General features: G+C 50.2%; 1 protein-coding gene across 1 annotated transcript; it reads left to right on the plus strand.

Moving 5' to 3' along the window:
* Window positions 1-50: 50 nt before the first annotated feature.
* On the plus strand, window positions 51-15,278 carry LOC122681077 (cystatin-8-like). The gene is made up of 5 exons (XM_043882798.1): window positions 51-114; window positions 1,536-1,567; window positions 7,568-7,780; window positions 11,598-11,711; window positions 15,195-15,278. The coding sequence occupies exons 1-5, from the start codon at window positions 51-53 to the stop codon at window positions 15,276-15,278; spliced, it is 507 nt and encodes a 168-aa protein (XP_043738733.1).
* Window positions 15,279-18,357: the final 3,079 nt, after the last annotated feature.

Consider the following 18,357-nt stretch of genomic DNA (forward strand, 5'->3'; position numbering starts at 1 on the left):
TTCTGGGTCCCTGTTAGTTTTGCCTTCTCTCTGATGATTTATTTCCGTGGATGTTGCTGCCAATGTTGAGTGATGGAGAATTTATCATTGGTCTCACCTTGGTTGCAGGTGAAGGTACTGAGTTAATCAAACTCCTCTGCTCACGGAAGGTTGTCCTTCATGGGTCCTACAGGGCCCTTGGGATTGGTGTTGTATATTCATTCATTCATATATTCTTCATTTGTCTATCACCTGTCCATTCATGCATGCTTCCATCCATCCATTTATTCATCCTTCCATTCATCTACCCACGTATCTATTCACTCATCCAACCATCCTTCCATGTATCTGTCCAGCCATGCATTCATCCATCCTTGCATCATCTATGTTTTCATCCATCCATCCATCCATCCTTCCTTCCTTCCATTATGCATTCTTCCATTCTTTTTTCTATTCATGTTCCAATCTCTCCACCCTCCATCCATTCCACTCAAAAAGAATCCAGACAGTTTTGCAGGTGACAGCCACTTGTGTCCTTTCCATGTCCATCTCTGAGGACAGACTCACAGTGGATGGTCCTTCTGGGTTGGGATGGGGGGAGGATGCCCAGGCACAGGGGTGGGAAGTGGGTGACTAAGACAATGGAAGGCTCTGTCCTCTGTGGACTCCCATAGGGCAACTGCCCTGGAGCTCACTGATGGATGAGAATGTCTTCTCAAGGTCTCTGGGGATGGCTCAGAAGATGGCAGCTCCAGTGCCCCCATTCCCTCCCACTCCCTGAGCCGTGTGTTTCCCCATAGGAGCCCAGCCTGTCTTCCAAGGCTGTCAACATAGATCACTAGCCCTGGGACAGGCCCTGGGGTAACAGAACTCCTTACAAGCACGTCTCTCTCCCTGGGTCCTGGTGGGGGCTGCCCTGGAGGGTTCAAGGGTGTGGGGGCCCAACTGGGACAGAGAGGTCATGGGACGCTGTCTGGAGGAGGACTTTAGGAGGGGCTGAGGGGTCTTCCTTCTGCCTTTTGAGTTTGGGGATCTGATTTTCTTGTCGGTGGTCATTAGCTTCTCTCTTTTCTGGCCAGCTGGCTCCCCTGAAGGGGTCATCAGCCCTGATGGGACTGCTTTTCCCAAGACTACCAAGGACAACTCTGCCAGCCTTGTCACAAAGACAGTGGTATGCTCCGCTTTGGTTCCTTGTCCAGCCTGTGTGTAGATCCTGTAACATCCTCACAGTCTGGCAGGGGCATGTACACATTGACTGGATAAGTCTGTGGTCAGCTAAGCCAGTCTGTTGCCCACCCTTGGCTCAGAGCTCTTGGTTCTGAAGACTGTGGCTCTGGGCCCACACTGGCCTGGGACAAGCAGGCCCTTCCTGAGGGTCGGCAGGCTCTGCCCCAAGTGAGCATCTTCACCCGAACCCTCATCCCCCTGGGGAAGGCCTGACATCTGCTCTGTTTCATTATATGTCAGTAGTTTTCTATCTTGGTAACCCCTCTGGCTTCATTTCTCTCATCTCCTCTCCTCTCCCATTTATGCCCATCTCTGTGACCTGACATTAGAAAGACACAAGGTCCCCAGGTGGTTGGCGCTTGTGCCCAAGATCTGGGAAATGGTTCCAAGGAAGCCCAGTCTTCAGAGATGTGTGAATCCCATGAGGGTACCTTGTCTGTGGCTTATGTTCTGCCTTTGGATCCTGCTCTCTGGAGCAGATTTATCAGAGTAAAACCGTGGCCCATCCACTGAGTTGAAGCTCATGGTCACAGGCTCTGAGAGGGCCTGAGGAGGGGACTGGTAAATTTCACACCCACAGCTGATGTCATCAGTGAAATCATATTAGCAGGTTGTGGGTGATGACTTACATCCTTGGGTCAGTCACAACCAGTGGCCTGTTCCGTGTCACCGTGTCCTGGAGGGACCTCTCCAGATTCAGCCTAGTCTGAAATCAATAGGGAGGGAAAATATACACAGAGTACAAGCACACAGTAGAAAAATGGATGTGTTGTTTTTAGAAATCCTTGATTTCCACGAAACCCAGAATGTTTTCTCAGTTTACCTGGTTTGGAGAAGCAGGGCCCTTTGGGGTATATGTGCTGAGCTCCTTGTTAATTCATCTCATCACAGGGGAAGGTACGCAGAGGCAGCAGGAAAGGATGAGGAGAGAAATTTGGATGCTTTAAGGACACAGTGCAAGTACAAGGATCTGTAGAACTGCGAACCTATACAGCCTAGAAGAAGAGAAAAGTAAAAAGATAGAAATATTATAAGAAATAATGAAGATACATTTTCCAGAATTAAAGGAAGACACAATCAAAAGATCTTGTATCAGCTCTAGCTGCATAAGAAGCACCCTCAAAATATCACACATAGTAGGAAGCATTCATCCTCCCTGACAGGTATGCCAAATAGGGGGACTGTCTCTGATTACAATCAGAGCCACCCAGGATTAAACTTTCCTGTGTCCTGTTCTTTGCAACCCCATGAATTGTAGTCCACCAGGCTCCCCTGTCTGTAGGATTTCCCAGGTAAAAATATTGGAGTAAAATAAAAAAAAGAAGACTAAAGTAGGTTGCCATTTCCTTCTCCAGGGGATTCCCAACCCAGGGATCAAACTTATGTCTCCTGCTTGGCAGGTGGATTCTTTTATCACTGAACCACCTGGGAAGCAAACTCTTCTAGGTAATATTAACATGCTAATGGTGCGTGTGTGTGTGTATGCAAGTGCTTGTGAAATTCAAAGGATTATGAGAGTGTTAGGGGACATAGGATTTGGTTCTTTTACAAAGTCAACAACAGTAACCACTTCCTTCTACAAAATATCCAAACCCCGGAAACATTGCTTCAGTTGGGTGAATTTTAGTATGCTATTCAGCTCTTGGCACAGGAATACTGCCTGACAACCTGCCCCTCCCCCTCACCTTGACCTCACCTTGATCTCAGCAGTGAGTTATAGCAGGAGTCCATAATCAGGTCAGGGTCTGAGACTGGCCCAGAGTCGTGGCTGTGTGGCTTTCCTTTAGGTCAGCACAGCTGGGCTCACCCTGGGGTGGGGTTTACATATTCTGGGGTCCAGACCAGGTGCCTGACCCTAGAAGCTCCCATATCACATGTTCTCAGACGAGGGTCTCCCAGGGCCCCCTCACCTTGGGAGACCACTGGAGAGCACAAGGAATCTTCACATCTTATCCTGATGCTGTCAACCCTGCCTCCACTGCACAGGCGGACAGCAGCCACGTGCCAGCCCACTACTGCAGGAGGCTGGGTGGTCAGGGCAAAGGGTGCAGGTGAGCTGGTCTTCATCTTGGGGAAGGGACAAGGACCACAGCCATGCTTCTCTGTGCAAGTCTTGGTACCATAACGTGGAGCGGACAGCCCAGGTCCCAGGGTTGCATGTGTGGTGATGGACATCTGTTCTTCCCCAAAGTAGGAAACCCAGCAGAACTGGGCACGGCAGGGGCGCAGACACCAGTGACTAAGTGCTGAGGAAAGGCAGGGATGAGAAACACAGGGTCCAGGGTGGGGTCACAGGACAGCTGAGGAGCAGGTGTGAGAGACCTATGACACCCTGGCTCCTGGTCTGGGTGATGGATGCATGGGTGTCCAGCGTGTTGTACCAATGCCAAGAGTGCCGCAAACCAAGACATATGACATTGAAGCTGGTTCTGGGCAACTAGAGTTCTTAAGAAAAGACAAGCCAAGAGAAACCTCAAATACACCCTGGTGTCAGAGAAAAGTCCAGCATTGTTTAGAACTCAGTAGTTGATTGGACAAGGGCTGAGGGGTTACTCCATCAGCCCAGCCTCTGAGGACCTAGGGGTGGGAGGACTCCACCCCCATCCACTGAAGACCCTTGATGTGGGCTCCACATTTGCCAGGCTGGGTCTTGGGTTTTGCCCTTTATGACCCCCTGGCCTGAGGGACTCAGTGGGGCCTTGGGTGCCTCCCAACCTGTTTGGGCTTCCCTCCTGAGGGCCCTTGCTCACCCGTGTCCCTGCGTTGTGGGAACCATCGCACGTAGGAGAAAACCTGTCTCCTTTATACTCTTGGCCGTGACAGAATTGGGAGGGGACCCAAGTGTCCCAGGAGGGAGGGAAGTGGAGTCCCAAGGAAGAGGCCCTGCGGTCTCTGGTGCTATGCCCCCAGAGTGGAGTCTCCCCTGGTTCAGACCTTGAGCTATGGTGCCTGAGGCTTCCTGAGCCCAGGGGCGGAGGGGCAGGTGTGGCTGACTCCCTCAGGGTGACAGATTGTCAGCCCTCAGGTCCCACTCCTCCTTGGTCTTCTGCTGTGAGCATAGGAATTGCACTCTGGTCTAACCTGTTTCCATTTATTTACCATCATACCCCTGCTAAGCTTATCTACTCTCTTTTTTTTCCTAGTTATTGAAGAATATATAGAATATATAAAATATATTCTTCAATAATTATAATTATTGAATTATAATTCAATATAATTATAATATATAATCATATATAATATATAATATATTTATATTATATAAATTATATTTATATTTATTATAGTTATATTTCTATTTGTATAATTATATTTATTATATAGTATATTATATATTTATATTACATAATATATAAATATAATATATATATAATTACATAATATGTAATTAATTCATCTACAATATAGAGCACTTGAAACATTATGAAGAAAAATCAGAAATGAGTGTTTTTCCATGAAAGCAAAAGCATTGCTCACTGACTCCTCAAACATTCACACATTCTCCATGGCTGGCCTGGCTCTGGCGGAGACGTGTTGTGTGGCAGGAAGGATTCCCTGCTCTTAGAAAGTCCGTTTTATTTCTCATGGGGAGAGACAGGCCATCAAGATATTCATGGATAACTAACTGTAGGTTATGATGGATGACAGGGAAGAACAAAAAGAGTGGTGAAAACAGGAGCCAGGAGGGGCACATGAGACTTGGGGGGAGTTTGTGTGGAGACTGGCAGGGGGATGAGCCAGGATGAGGGACTAGTGGAGGTGAGGGAGGGACCCCCCAGACCCCGAGAGGAGGCTGTGCCCTATGCGGGCAGGTGAAGCGCTGGCCTTGGGCTCGGTGCAATGGGAGGGCCTCCCAGGGCCAAGGGTGAAGAGGCAGTACCCGCAACTGAAGGGTGATCAAGACTCTCCTACAAGGTTAGTAACAAGATTCTCTGCTTTTTCCTAACAACACATTTTTCATTTATGAAGAAGTGAATTATATTTAGTGTTCTGCATCTTGTGCACAACTTTTTCAATAAGCATTTTCCAGCACTGTTGAGAATTCTTTAAATACAATTTTTAAGTCACCGTAACAGAGAGTGAAAAAGTTGGCTTAAAACTCAGCATTCAGAAAGCTAAGATCATGGCATCTGGTCTCACCACTTCATGGCAAATAGATGGGGAAACAATGGAAACAGTGACAGAGTTTATTTTGGGGGGCTCCAAAATCACTGCAGATGGTGACTGCAGTCATGAAATTAAAAGACACTTGCTCCTTGGAAGAAAAGCTATGACCAACCTAGACAGCATATTAAAAAGCAGAGACATTACTTTGCCAACAAAGGTCCATCTAGTCAAAGCTATGGTTTTTCCAGTAGTCCAGTATGGATGTGAGAGTTGGACTATAAAGAAAGCTGAGTGCTGAAGAATTGATGCTTTTGAACTGTGGTGTTGGAGAAGACTCTTGAGAGTCCCTTGGACTGCAAGGAGATCCAACCAGTCCATCCTAAAGGAATCAGTCCTGAATATTCATTAGAAGGGCTGATGTTGAAGCTGAAACTCCAATACTTTGGCCACTTGATGCAAAGAACTGACTCATTGGAAAAGACCCTGATGCTGGGAAAGTTTGAAGGTGGGAGGAAAAGGGGATGACAGAGGATGAGATGGTTGGATGGCATCACCGACTCATTGGACATTAGTTTGAGTAAGCTCCAGGAGTTGGTGATGTGGTGATGGATAGGGAAGCCTGGTGTGCTGCAGTCCGTGGGGTCGCAAAGAGTTGGACATGACTGAGAGACTGAACTGAACTGAAGAGGCTCCTTTTATTCAAATCATAATGCGTTTGTATCCCTGGTGGCTCAGATGGTAAAGAATCTGCCTGCAATGAAGGAGACCTGGGTTCAGTCCCTATGTTGGGAAGATCCCCTGGAGAAGGAAATGGCAACCCACTCCATTATTCTTGCCTGGAGAATCCCATGGACAGAGGAGCCTCTTGGGCTACAACAGTTCATGGGCTCAAAAAGCTGGACACGTTGGAGCAACTAACACACATATTTACTAAAGGCAGGAAACTCTTAAAGTACCCCTGGTACTTTTAATATGTAGCAAAATTTAAAAATCATGAATGCATTAGAGTTGATCTCAGAACAATACTGGCTTAAAGTAGGTAGGTACACTCATAAATGGATATTTTTTTTAAAAAATGCATTTGTCAACTGTAAACAAATTTCAACCATAAGCTATCAGTAGTTAAGTTTTGGGGGAATCAGATGTTCTATGTGGATTTTTGACTGTACTGCGGGTAGATGCCCCTCACCCCTTCGTTGCTCAAGAGTCAACTGTACCAATAAGTGACCAGCAATAGGCCATTCCCTGGTGACTCAGCTGGTAAAGAATCAGACTGCAATGCGGGAGACCTGGGTTCAATCCCTGGGTTGGGAAGACCCTGTGGAGAAGAGAATGACTACCCACCCCAGTATTCTGGCCTGGAGAATTCCATGGACCTGTATAGTCCATGGGTTTGCAAAGAGTCGGACATGACTGAGTACCTTTCACTTTCTTTCACTAAATTTAAATTCATGTAATGCTTTGCATTGATTCTTTCTCTGGTCTTTTATTATGCAGAAATACTTGCATTATTTCGCAAAGATGTTGGAAAGGTGCCCAGCAGAGGGGGTCAGAGGCCAGGCTCTTAGGAAGCCGAGGTCATAGCATGCTCAGCCTTCCACTCCAAGGGCAGAAGCAGGAGGGGCATGCCATGTGGGCCGCCGGGACAAGGACCAGGCGCCATCCGGGGCGAGGCGCCCTCTGAGACAGGGTCACAGGTGTGGGATTACATCACAAAGTGGGACTGCCCTGGGGGGCATGGTCCTGCTCCACGGACCAGGGAGCAGGAACAAAGAGTCCCCAGACTAGGGCGTTGATGCAGCTGAGAGCGCTGGGTTCCCAGGACGGGGAGCGGGCTGGAAAGGGAGCCAAAGTAGGAAACCTCGGGGCCGCCACACCCTTTACAGCCACTTCTTACAAGTCAGAGACGCAGAAACAGGAGTGGGCTATGAGGCTCACAGCGTAGGTGTGAACCCGGGGCTCTAAGTGAGCTCCCTGGAGAAGCCACCCAAGAGGAGCAGGGCAGCAGGCAGGTGGGAACTCTGATCTGGCTTCTCATGGTTGGGACTTCTTGGAGGACAGGGCTAGTCCCACCAGCTGACCCTGATGCTTCTGTCTTGATCCAAGCTGATTCTCTCCAGGTAAGATCTCTGGAGGCTGTCGTGCCAGCAGCGGCCACCCCACACCACTCGCAGCTCCATCCCTGGGAGGACAGAGACGTTCACCTGTGTCCTCGGAAGAAGGGACCATGACCAGACTCTGGAGGACCTGCCAGCTCCTGCTTGCCCTCCTGGTGGCCCTGGTGGCCCTGGGGGGCAGCACGCTTGTATACAAGGACACGAACAAGGTCTTGAGGGAATTAAGGAACGTCAGCAGCTCAAGCAGCAACGTGAAGCAGTGTCTGTGGTTCGCCATGCAGGAGTACAACAAAGATAGCAAGGACAAATTCCTCTTCCAGGTGGTCAATGTGTGGCGGGTGCAGATGCAGGTAAGGGCGCTTCCTCTCAGGTCACATACTCGCTCCTGCTTGCCCCTGGCAGCACAGACCAAAGCCAGGATGAGAGAGAGGACACGTGAGCTGCACTGGGACCCAGTAGTCCTGGACACAGTGGCGCTGAGCCCCACGGCCAGCTCCCTTTCTTAGGTGCCCTGACGGCTGTCCTAGGGGCCCCAACCTATGAACTCAGTTAAACCCCAAATGGCAAATCACCCATTTGTGATCCATGTTTGCTAAGGTTGTGAGACAACTGAGCACCGTGAATATTTTTACAATAATGCTACCCTGTGACATTCAGTCTCCCCATATCCCATGGGATGTGGGTTGACATGGAATAGGTAGGCTCATAAAGTGCCTCCTCCCAGATCCCTTCATTCTCTCAGTCCTACATCTTTTTAGCGGCAGCGGTTCTGTCCATGGAATCCCTCCCTACAGGGCCTCAGGTGACCCAGTGCTGAGAGTCATCCATCACCTGATATCCATATGGGGGACACTCCACCCCCACCTGCCAAGTCCACGAAGGGGTCCCTGGTGTTGGAATTCTGCTGACTTCTAGCCTCAGTCAGGTGTTTGGGGTGTAGTTGGGGTGTAAGTACACAGGAAATTTGCAAGGATGTATTGCAAAGACATTCAGCAGACAGGCCATTGTGACAGACTTACCCAGGTGTTGGACTTCAGGCTCTCTGGTGGCAGGAGCGGGGCCAGTCTACATGTGACCCTGTCTCCAGGAACGTGTGCGCCATCAGCCCGGTGTCCCCAACACACAATGCTGACAACTGCATGCTCCATCAGGTGCACCGCCGTCACCCTTCAAAGTAAAGGCTCCTGGGTCCTGTGACTTCTGCACAGGAAGAAAAGCCCATCACGGTTTTCTCCTTTGGGACCCACAAGCAGTACCAGACGCTGTAGATGAGGCTGAGATGGAAACAAATGATCACAGCCTTTAGGAAGCCAGGGGACCAATTAGAAGACAAAATGCGAGACTTCCCTGTGTGTCCAGTGGTTAAGACTGAGTTCCCCTGCTTTGGGGGGGCATAGGTTTGATCTCTGGTTGGGGAACTAGGACCCAACATGCTGCACAGAGTGAACAAAAATAAATTAATTAATTAAGTAAAGAACTGTCTTTCACTGGAAATCAAGCTGAGAAGCCAAGACATGTTGATCAAAGAGAGAGTTGGTGGCCCATTCATTTCTGACTCTCTGTGACCCCGCGGACTCTAGCCCTCCAGGCTCCTCTGACCATGGGATTCTCCAGGCAAGAATAGGAGTGGGTTGCCATTTCCTCCTCGAGGGGATCTTCCCGACCCAGGGATCAAACCCAGGTTTCCTGCATTACAGGCAGACTCTTTACTATCTGAGCCACCAGGGAAGCCAAAGACGATGAAAAAAAATTAAAAAGAAGACAAAACCCCAAGCCAAACTCAAGAGCTGGGATGCCGCCTATGGCATGTTGCTTGTGGGGCTTCCTTAGAGAGTTGGTGAGTCCCCTTCCTGCACCAGCCACACCCTCACCAATTAAGTGAGGATCTCTGGGTGGGACCTGGGTCCCCTGCATGGTCATGACTGAGCCCTGCCTCCCCAAGTTAAGCTGAAGGTGACACCCAAGGGCAGACGGGCTACAGGGAAAGGAGGTTGGTGGGAGGTGTTTTTTGGGGGGTTGCCCAGAAGCAGCCTCTAGCACTAGTGTTTCGGTGAAGTGGTTTATTTGAGAGGCCATCCAGGAAGCACCTGGCAGTCAGAGGGGATTGAGAGGGGGCAGGGAAGTGGCCAGTGCAGGGGAGTCGCAGAGCACGTTGACTGTTGAGGGCACCTGGACCCCGTGTCCCTTGGGCCTCGAGGAGATGGTGCAACACCTGTGCAGGGTTGGACCACCTGCAGGAGGGGAGCTGGGTTCCTCTCCCACCAGCTCTCACCTGTCACTGGCTGGGAGATGCTCCATCTGGCAGCAGGGAGCCCCAGGAAGCAGCAGAGTAGGTGGGTGCCTGGGCCCCTGCCAACAGTCTCCACTACAGGAGGTGAGCAGGGAGAGTTTAGGGGTGCAAGGCGGGGAAGAAGGAGTGTGACTCCTAGCCCTAAGGAGCCAGTGTGAGCGGCCAGACAGGTGGGCTGTGACCAGGCCAGGCCGGGCCTCCTAGACTGTGGGCGAGATGTTCAGGCTGTCTTAGGAATACTAAAAGCCAGAGGGGCATCAGGTCAGGGAGTTCTTGGGATCCCTGTGACCAGATGTGGTCTTTCAATCTGCCATTCTGGTTTCCTCACCTCCGGAAAGGGGCGTGTGCATTCAGGTCCCCTATTCCCTGGAATCAAGTCATCCTCTGCCTTCCTGTGGCTGGAGGAGCCAAGGCCAGGACTGCAGGGGGAGAGTGTGTTCCATGTCCAATGCCTCTGTCTCAGTCCTGGGTTGGCCACCAGCTGGCCAACCGGCTTCTCCCACAACAGCCCAGTCTCCCTGTTAGTTCTCTGGAACAAAACTAAGATGTCATTTGTTGTTGTTCAGTCACTAAGTCACGTCTGATTCTTTGCGAACCCATGGACTGAAGCATGCCAGGCTTCCCTGTCCGTCACTATCTCCCAGAGCCTGCTCAAATGCATGTCCATTGAGTTGGTGAGGCCATCCAACCATCTAATCCTCTGTCCCCTTCTCCTCCCGCCTTCAATCTTTCCCAGCATCAGGGTCTTTTCCAATGAGTCTGCTGTTTGCATCAGGTGGCCAAAGTATTGGAGTTCCAGCTTCAGCATCAGTCCTTCCAATGAATATTCAGGGTTAATTTCCTTTAGGATGGACTGGCAGGATCTTCTTGCTTAAGGCTGGAGAGGCAGTGTGGGAAGGCCTGGTAGCAAAGGTTGACTCCAGGGGAACTTGGACCCAAGCTGCAGACACACTCCTATCTCTTGCTGTCTTCTTCCTCTTTGCTTTATTTTACTTCCCCTGGTCATCAGAATCACCTGGAGGCTTGTTCAGACACTGACTGTGCATACCCCACCCCTACCCCCAGCAGTTTCTGACTCAGTGGTTCAGAACCTGCATTTCCATCCACTTCCCTAGTGATGCTAATGCTGTTGATCCGGGGACCCCACCTACGAAGGTCTGGGACAGCACTGTGGAAGGACAGCCCTTATCTATTCCTGCTCTGACTCTAAGAGCTGATGGGAGAAGTATTTTCTGCATGGCAGGCTTGGCCGTCTCTAAATCCTACTGTAATCTTTTAAAACCAGATGGAGGCAGATTTATTAATAAATGGACATACAGCAGCCTTCACCTCACTCAATCATTCATGAATTCTGTCAACTGCTCCTGTTCTGCTTCCTAAACACTCAGAGAACAGGAAGACAGCAAGCCTGGCTACACAGGACCCTGGGGTGGGGTTAGGGGTCTTGGGTGGGGGAGCCTCAATGGGCAGGGGACCTCAGGTGACAAAATCTGAAGGGTGTGTGTGTGTGTGTGTGTGTGTGTATGGGAAGGGGCTCAAGGAGGAGAGCCCATGTGGCCGAGGGTCCTGTTCCCACAGGGCCCAAGTGAACTGGTAACACCCCGGGCGCAGGAGCCAGTTGTTCTGAAGTAGAAGGTCTTGCCTTCAGGAAGGCCCCACACTGGATGGAGCCTCTGCCCCGGGGAATCCGGCTCCAGGTAGGGGTATCTTTGTGTGGTGGCTCCACAGGCCATCTCGTAAAGATATGTTTGGAAGGGGGAGGAGGAGGAGATAAGGAGAGGGAATGAAAGGAAGAGCAGTTTTTTCAGGGTTTGTTAAAAACATTAACAAGTAGAAGAAGGCTTTTTGAACAAAATTGCATGACTGCTAATCAACAGGTCACGGATTGCCTGGAATACTTTATTGACGCTGAAATCGCCCGCACCAACTGCAGAAAGCTTCCAAACGGTAACGAGAATTGCGTGGTTAAGAACACCTCCAAACCAGAAAAGGTAGGGGACACACCAACTGTCTGTGGTGGTCTTGGCTGCTCTGAGCCCCAGGCAGAACTTGTGGCACCCAGATCTTGTCTTTGAGTGGTCGGCACATCTCCCAGAGCAGAGCCCCAGAGTGGTCAGTCCTGCGGCCCTTGTAGCAGACAGTGCAGGGCAGCAGACTGTGAAGGAAGCCTTGTCCTAGGGACAGGGTGCTGTCAAGATCACTCTCAGTGCAAGGCCTCCATCCCTCTGGGTTCCTGGCACAGGGAAACTTGCTCACACACATTCACTGGGAATCCACCCTCTTGGACCTGGAGGTACCACCCTACTGTGGCCCGACCCGAGGTTGCCCATTCTTGTGAAAGTACAAAGGGAAGTCCATTCATTCACTCAACTGCTAATCAAAGCTTACCTGGCACCAGGTGTTATGCTGGGTGCTGGAGATTAAGCAATGATCAGGTCAGGTATGTCCCCAACCTCCCAGGCTCAGCCTTGGGAAGAGCCCCAGGCTCGAAGCAGAGGGTTGATGTGGCCCGGGGGCTTTTGGCCTCAAGCCTGTATCTCTGACTTGGGGTGGGAGTATCCGGGGTTGACCTGAGGGCTTCCTCTGATGTTGGTGAAGCCCCCCGGGCTCTCTGCAGGTGGAGGTGGGCCCCTTCCTTCACACTCATGGTCCTTCACATGAGACAGGTCAGAATCATTTGGCGGCCTTGACACACCTGGATGGCAGGGTTCCCCCTGCAGAATCAGACTCAGTAGTCTGGAGAGGAATCTAAGAACTGGTGTTGCTAATGAGCTTCTGCAGTGGGGTTCCTTGGGACCGTGCTCAGAACTGCTGTGGCGTGCAGTCACAGGGGGGAACACAAAGGTCTGTTGACGGGAACCTAAAACTTCCGCTGTGGGCTTACTGTGAACAAATCCATCACTTCCAGCAGAGCAGAGGCTCCTCAGGACAAACATTCAAGCAGGGAGCACGTGGGATACCATCTGACCTTTTATTTTAGTTTTGTTTATCTTTTCATGGTAGTAGAAATATTGTGGGCTGAAGTTTATATTTTCTACTGGGCGCATTGAGGATAAAGGAGAGTTGTTACTTTTTACCTGTTTGTAGAAAATATTAAAGAATTAACACTAACATTAATTAGGAAACTTGTCTCCAGGAAGCTCTTTTATTCTTTGTAAAGTTTCCATGGCCCATCTCGGTTTTAGAGCACACATTTTTAAGTACACATTTATCGATAAACAAAACTTTATTCCTTTCTTTCCAAGTGTTTGGAATAATATGCTGAAGAGGAGTCATGCTGGGTGGTGTCTCATTCCTGGAGGATTTAATGGGATTCTTTTCAGTATTTATACCTTATTAGTAAATACTATATCAGGTGTTGATTTCCAAAGTTCTTCCAACTCCCTCTTTATCAAGAGTTATTTTTTTTAATTAAGGATGTTTTCTTCTATTAATTTTCCTTTCAATATCTACCAAGTATATTGAATAATTTTTCTTCTTTGACCCATTACTAAAATAAATTCAAATAACAGATCCCCTAATATTGAGTCATCCTTATGTGTCTGGCATAGGAAGTACGTGTCTTTTTTCGGTTGTTCTGTAACTGAGTGTCGTGGTTAGTTCTCATCTGCATTGAGAGTGGTGGCAGATGCACAGATCAAGGTGTGCAGGCTTTCCGGGTGAAGCTGCATCTTTGGCAGGGTTTCTGGACAACTGGACCTGGACATGGCAGGGGACCGTCCTTGTTCCTCTGACCCGATCAGCTTTGTGGAGCTTGTTATGGACACACACATCTGGCATCCTCCTCTCCTTTATGACAAATTTCTAGTTCTGTTTGATTGCAAGGGTGCAATTCCCGAAGGTCACTCCGTGGATGTGCTTGTGCATGTGGGTGGCTAATCTCAGGTCACTGCTTTGTTGTGGACAGGACAGCCTCTTTTTCTTGTCACCTCCCTTTGTGGGAGCCATCCTGTGGGGTCCAAGCTGGAAGGGAGCAGTGGCATGGGTGGGGTCTGCCCTCGTCTCTTAGAATATAGAGGGCTTAGTGAAGTGAAGTCACTCAGTTGTGTCCAATTCTTTGTGACTCCATAGACTGTAGTTTACCATGGCTCCTCTGTCCATGGGATTTTCCAGGCAAGAGTACTGAGGTGGGTTGCCATTTCTTTTGCCAGGGGATCTTCCCGACCCAGGGATTGAACCCGGGTCTCTCGCATTGCAGGCAGACACTTTACCGTCTGAACCACCAGGGAAGCCTGGTGGCTTAGGGTGCCACTTTTTGTTTATGAATTTTGCTTTTCTATATATCAATATTAATTACACTCAAACTCCCCAGAGAATGACTTGGAGTGTGGGGTACACACACACACACACACACACACACACACAGATTCCATGGCCTCATCCCAAACCTACTGAATCAGAAGGTCCAGGTACAGACACTGTACATACTTCATGTCAAGGGAACTCTGCAAAGCACTGCACAAGGGTCAGCAGTTGTTCAATATGCTGCCTTTAATTTGCTGACTTTTTAAAGGATATTGTATTCTATTTTACTAGGTAAGTCTGGGTTACAGTTTATTTCTTGGTTGTATTTTGGCTTCAGGGTTTCTCTGGTCTGGTGTAATGAGAACAGGGGCTTTTCAACTTTTTTCTGCAATCGGATCAGTTTAAAGACCAAAAGAGCTTTGGATTCCCAAGGTTTGATGTAATCTGCACATAAAATCATCTTGACTTGGTATCTTGTGGGTTTGTGGGGACCCCACAATCCTCCTTTGTGTGTGTCAGAATTCAGCCAAGACCTAACGCTCTTCTCTCTGACACTGTTTGCCCCTCACTTCTGAAATGCCCCTGTGTTTCCAGTCAGTTACTGAAGATGGCCACTGCTGTTTTTCTAGAATGTCTACCTGCCTGTCCATCTGCCTAAGCCTCTTTCCACCTGTTTGTCCATCTATTACCCACACAGAAGTTTTCATCTGTCATTTCAATGACATTTTGAAAGGGAGAAGAAGGAGCTTTGGAATAAAATTTATGTTAGGTCCTAGAATCCTCTACGTTGCTCTTATCTGATGTATTTGTCATCAGAGCAAAAGGCATTATTTGATTATTAAGATGACATGTATTAGTTTATACCTGGCACAGAACTGTGGTATTTACATTATAGACAATATTAAGGAGGATTAAAAATAAAATCAAATTTACATCTGATCTCCCACCAAAAATATGATGATTAGTATTTGCTGTCTATCCATGGATGGGATGGGGACAAACATTCCTCCACGTAACTTCTGGTGGCTACAAGGGTCTGCAGCCTCCAGCCAGCAAGTTCTATGGGGTGTTCCTTGACGGGTGACAACCCGTCTTCTGGTCTGTTCCTATGCTGGCAGCCAGCTCCAACGCTGGCACCTAGCTCCTACGCTGGCACCCGGTAACAGAACCACTTTTTCTCTCGCACTTGGCACACTGCTGACTTTTGCTGTGGTGGTGGTGTTTTTCAGAGACAAATGTGCACCTTCTGGGTGGGCGCAGTCCCATGGCACGGCTATTTCACTGTGATGAAGAAGCAGTGTGTGGACGCCTAGAGGCTCTGGAGCCCCGCCAACATCCCTCCCTTTGTGAAGAAGTGATGGCCTGTGGGCCGTTACCAACACCCTTTCCTCACACAGGTGTCCCTGCTTGCTGTTCTACTTTCTAGTTTCTTGCTATGTGGTAACGGAAGGTGGGCAAGACCCATGCCTCCTTCCTGGCCTCACAGGAGGCCACTTGCCTTTGGCTGACGTGATGGCATGCCACTAGGAATAAGGAACGTTTGTCCCTGGGCACAAAGGGTGGGGTGAGGGCTGATTCCATTTTCCACCGCACACTTGGGAAGGAATCGCTTTTTGATTGGATAACACCCCTCACACACACACATGCAGACATACACACACAGAGGGCTGAATACAGTGGGTGCTAACTCACAAGTTCCTTCTGGGAGCCTCATCTGGCTTCAGACTCCTCCCTCCCTGGGTTCTGAGTGGATGGGTCACCAGGGGGCTGGGAGACGCCCTGGCAGAAGCATCAGTCCTCCCCTGTGGGGTCTCTCAGAATTGGGAGAATTTGTTTTACTTTTTATGTGTCAACAGCGGTCACAGATCAAGAGAGGTGAGGGCAATAAAGCTTCAGGGGAAGCTGAAGTACACATGTGTCTGGGGTGCACGTGTGTGCACAGGTGTGCACAAGTGTGCACATGTATGCAGGTATGTATTGGTGTGGGTATGCAGTTGTGTATGTGCAAAGAGACAGAGAGGACTTGGGGGTCTGTGAAAGAAGTACAGGGATGATAGTAGGAGATAAAACTTCAAAGAAAGCAGTCATTAAAAATACGTGTGTCTGGGCTTTGCTGGTGGCTCAGTGATACAGAGTCCACCTGCCAACGCAGGAGACACAGGTTTAATCCGTGAGCTGGGAAGATCCCACCTGCCATGGGGCAACTAAGCTTGTGCACCACAGCTATTGAGCCTGTGCTCCTGAGCCCGGGAGCTACGACTACCGAGTCCATGTGATGCAATTACTGAGGCCTGTACGCCCCGGCACCCATGCTCCGCCATAAGAGGTCACTGCCATGCGAAGGCCGTGCACAGCAGCTAGAAAGTAGCCCTGGCTTGCCTCAGCTAGAGAAAAGCCTGCATAGCAATGAAGACCCAGCAGAGTGATAAATAACTAGGTGTGTCTGAGGGAGGATTCTCTGATGGATACAGTTTTTAGTTTCGCAGGATGAAAACCTTGTGGAGATCAGGGGCACAACAACGTGAATATACTCAGTGCTACCGAATGTCCATTTGAAAATGGTTAAGACAGGAGGTTATATACATATATATATTTACCATAATTAAAATGTTTTTAAGTAGCCTGTTTTAAATGTGGCATTGGGTACAATTTGGGATGACAACTGTGTTCCCCAAGGTCAGGGTTTCTCCTCAGGGCCTGGTGGGTGATGGGGAAGCAGTGTTGCTGCCCCAATAGAAGGAGGTCATGAGACCCCAAGGGCATTGCTTTCGTCTCTGGCTCCTCTGAACTGAGGTCTCAAGCGGGAACATGGAGGTCTCGGTTGGGACTGTCACGCTTCCCGGGGCGACACCGGGCACTCACGAGGCACAGCCCTTGCCTCTCCTTCCACTGTCCCTCCCCCCACCCCCATCAGTCCCCATGGTCTCTCTTCCAGGCCCAGCCCTGCGCCCCCCACTCTCCTCCAACATAGCCCCTGCTCTGCCCCCCTCCCCACCAGGAGCCTCTCCCAACTAAGGGCCCAGGCTTTAGATCTGAAACAGGCTCTACGTCAACCTAATACTCATACTCTGATTGAAAACTACTCTTTCCCAGCCAGCCAGGGGACTCCATCTAAAAGTGCCCCCTGACACCCCAGTGGGACGCCCCCCAGAGGAACAGCAGACTCCCCACCCAGCCCTGGTGCCCAGGTCAGCCCACAGCCACCTGCCTGTCCCCCCAGCTCCAGAGGCACATGTGGGTGCCTAGGAAGGACCTTTTGGGATCAGCCCCTTGGGATGGTCCTTCCTTCAGGCTTGTTGGGTGGGAACCACGGGAATCTGGTGTTCACTGCAGGCCTGGGGACAGTGTGGGGCCAGCCAGATGTTCCAGGGCAGGGCGACCACCACGGGGGTGCTACAGGTGTGCCTTGCTGAGAGATGCCCCATACAGGCCTATTTCTAAGTGTGTGTTAACTAACAAGAAAATTTAATCTAACCTCACCTCTTTCCAACCTGCCTCTCCAAGGTGCTTCGTTTTCTCTCTCTTCATATGAAAAATGATGCCAAGCAGGCCTCGCTTTTCCTTGCTGGGTTTCATGTCATTTCTGCTAAGATGTTACTGGAGTTTCTCTCTCTCTCTCTCTCACACACACACACACAGTTACTTCCCCTGACGGGGAGGGGAAGGAAAGAGCCCCCAAGATCTGAACTGCAGCCTCCACTTCATCCTGCTGAAGCCCCCCTGCGTCCTGGACTTTGTTCTGAGACCCCAGAGCATGGGGTCCCAGGAAGTCATGGAGACAAGGGAAACAGGGCCCAACCAGGCAGCCCCGGAGGACTCGGAGACCGGTCCAGGGCTCAGCGGGGGTTGAGGTCTTTCCACCCAGTGACCAGTCATGGCCATTCTAAGCGCAAACAAGGAATCCATTCAGCCCAGTCCTGGGTGGGGCCGGGGAAAAGGAGGCAGAGCTCCCAGGACCTGCAGGCACCCCAGGGACCACTTGGGCTATAGTGGCAGGGGGTGCCGGGCCTCCAACCTGGGAAAGGGCCAGGGGGGCTATGGGGAGAATGCGGCCCTGTGGGGGTCTCAGAGACACGAGCGCTGCACCAGCTCTACCGTGTCCCCCATGGCACCTTCACCCCAACACACTGCAGGTCTGCTTGCCTTGAGCTGGGCCGGCTTGGGGACTGCCTAACTCCTGGGTCCTGCTGGACTGGGAAGCCATGTGGGCACACAGACTCAGCTTCCATATGTGTCTTGGGAGAGTCCCCCTTTTTACATGGTTGGTACGTGTAGACTCAGTGGGTGCATTTCTAGAGTCTCCAAAGGAGTCAGAGACAAAAGGTCAAGACCCAGGCACCAGAAGCGTGTGGAGTGGCCACCACCGTCCACTCTGTGCAAGGGACTGGGTGG

The sequence above is a fragment of the Cervus elaphus genome, chromosome 23, assembly GCF_910594005.1.
Source record: "Cervus elaphus chromosome 23, mCerEla1.1, whole genome shotgun sequence".
NCBI lineage: Eukaryota > Metazoa > Chordata > Mammalia > Artiodactyla > Cervidae > Cervus > Cervus elaphus.

Coding starts and splice junctions, on each gene's coding strand:
- LOC122681077 (XM_043882798.1), top strand. CDS start 51: ATGTTGCTGCCAATGTTGAGTGATGGAGAATTTATCATTGGTCTCACC. Junction 1,568..7,567: donor TCCCCAGGTGGTTGGCGCTT/GTGCCCAAGATC, acceptor AGGACCTGCCAG/CTCCTGCTTGCCCTCCTGGT. Junction 7,781..11,597: donor TGTGGCGGGTGCAGATGCAG/GTAAGGGCGCTT, acceptor GCTAATCAACAG/GTCACGGATTGCCTGGAATA.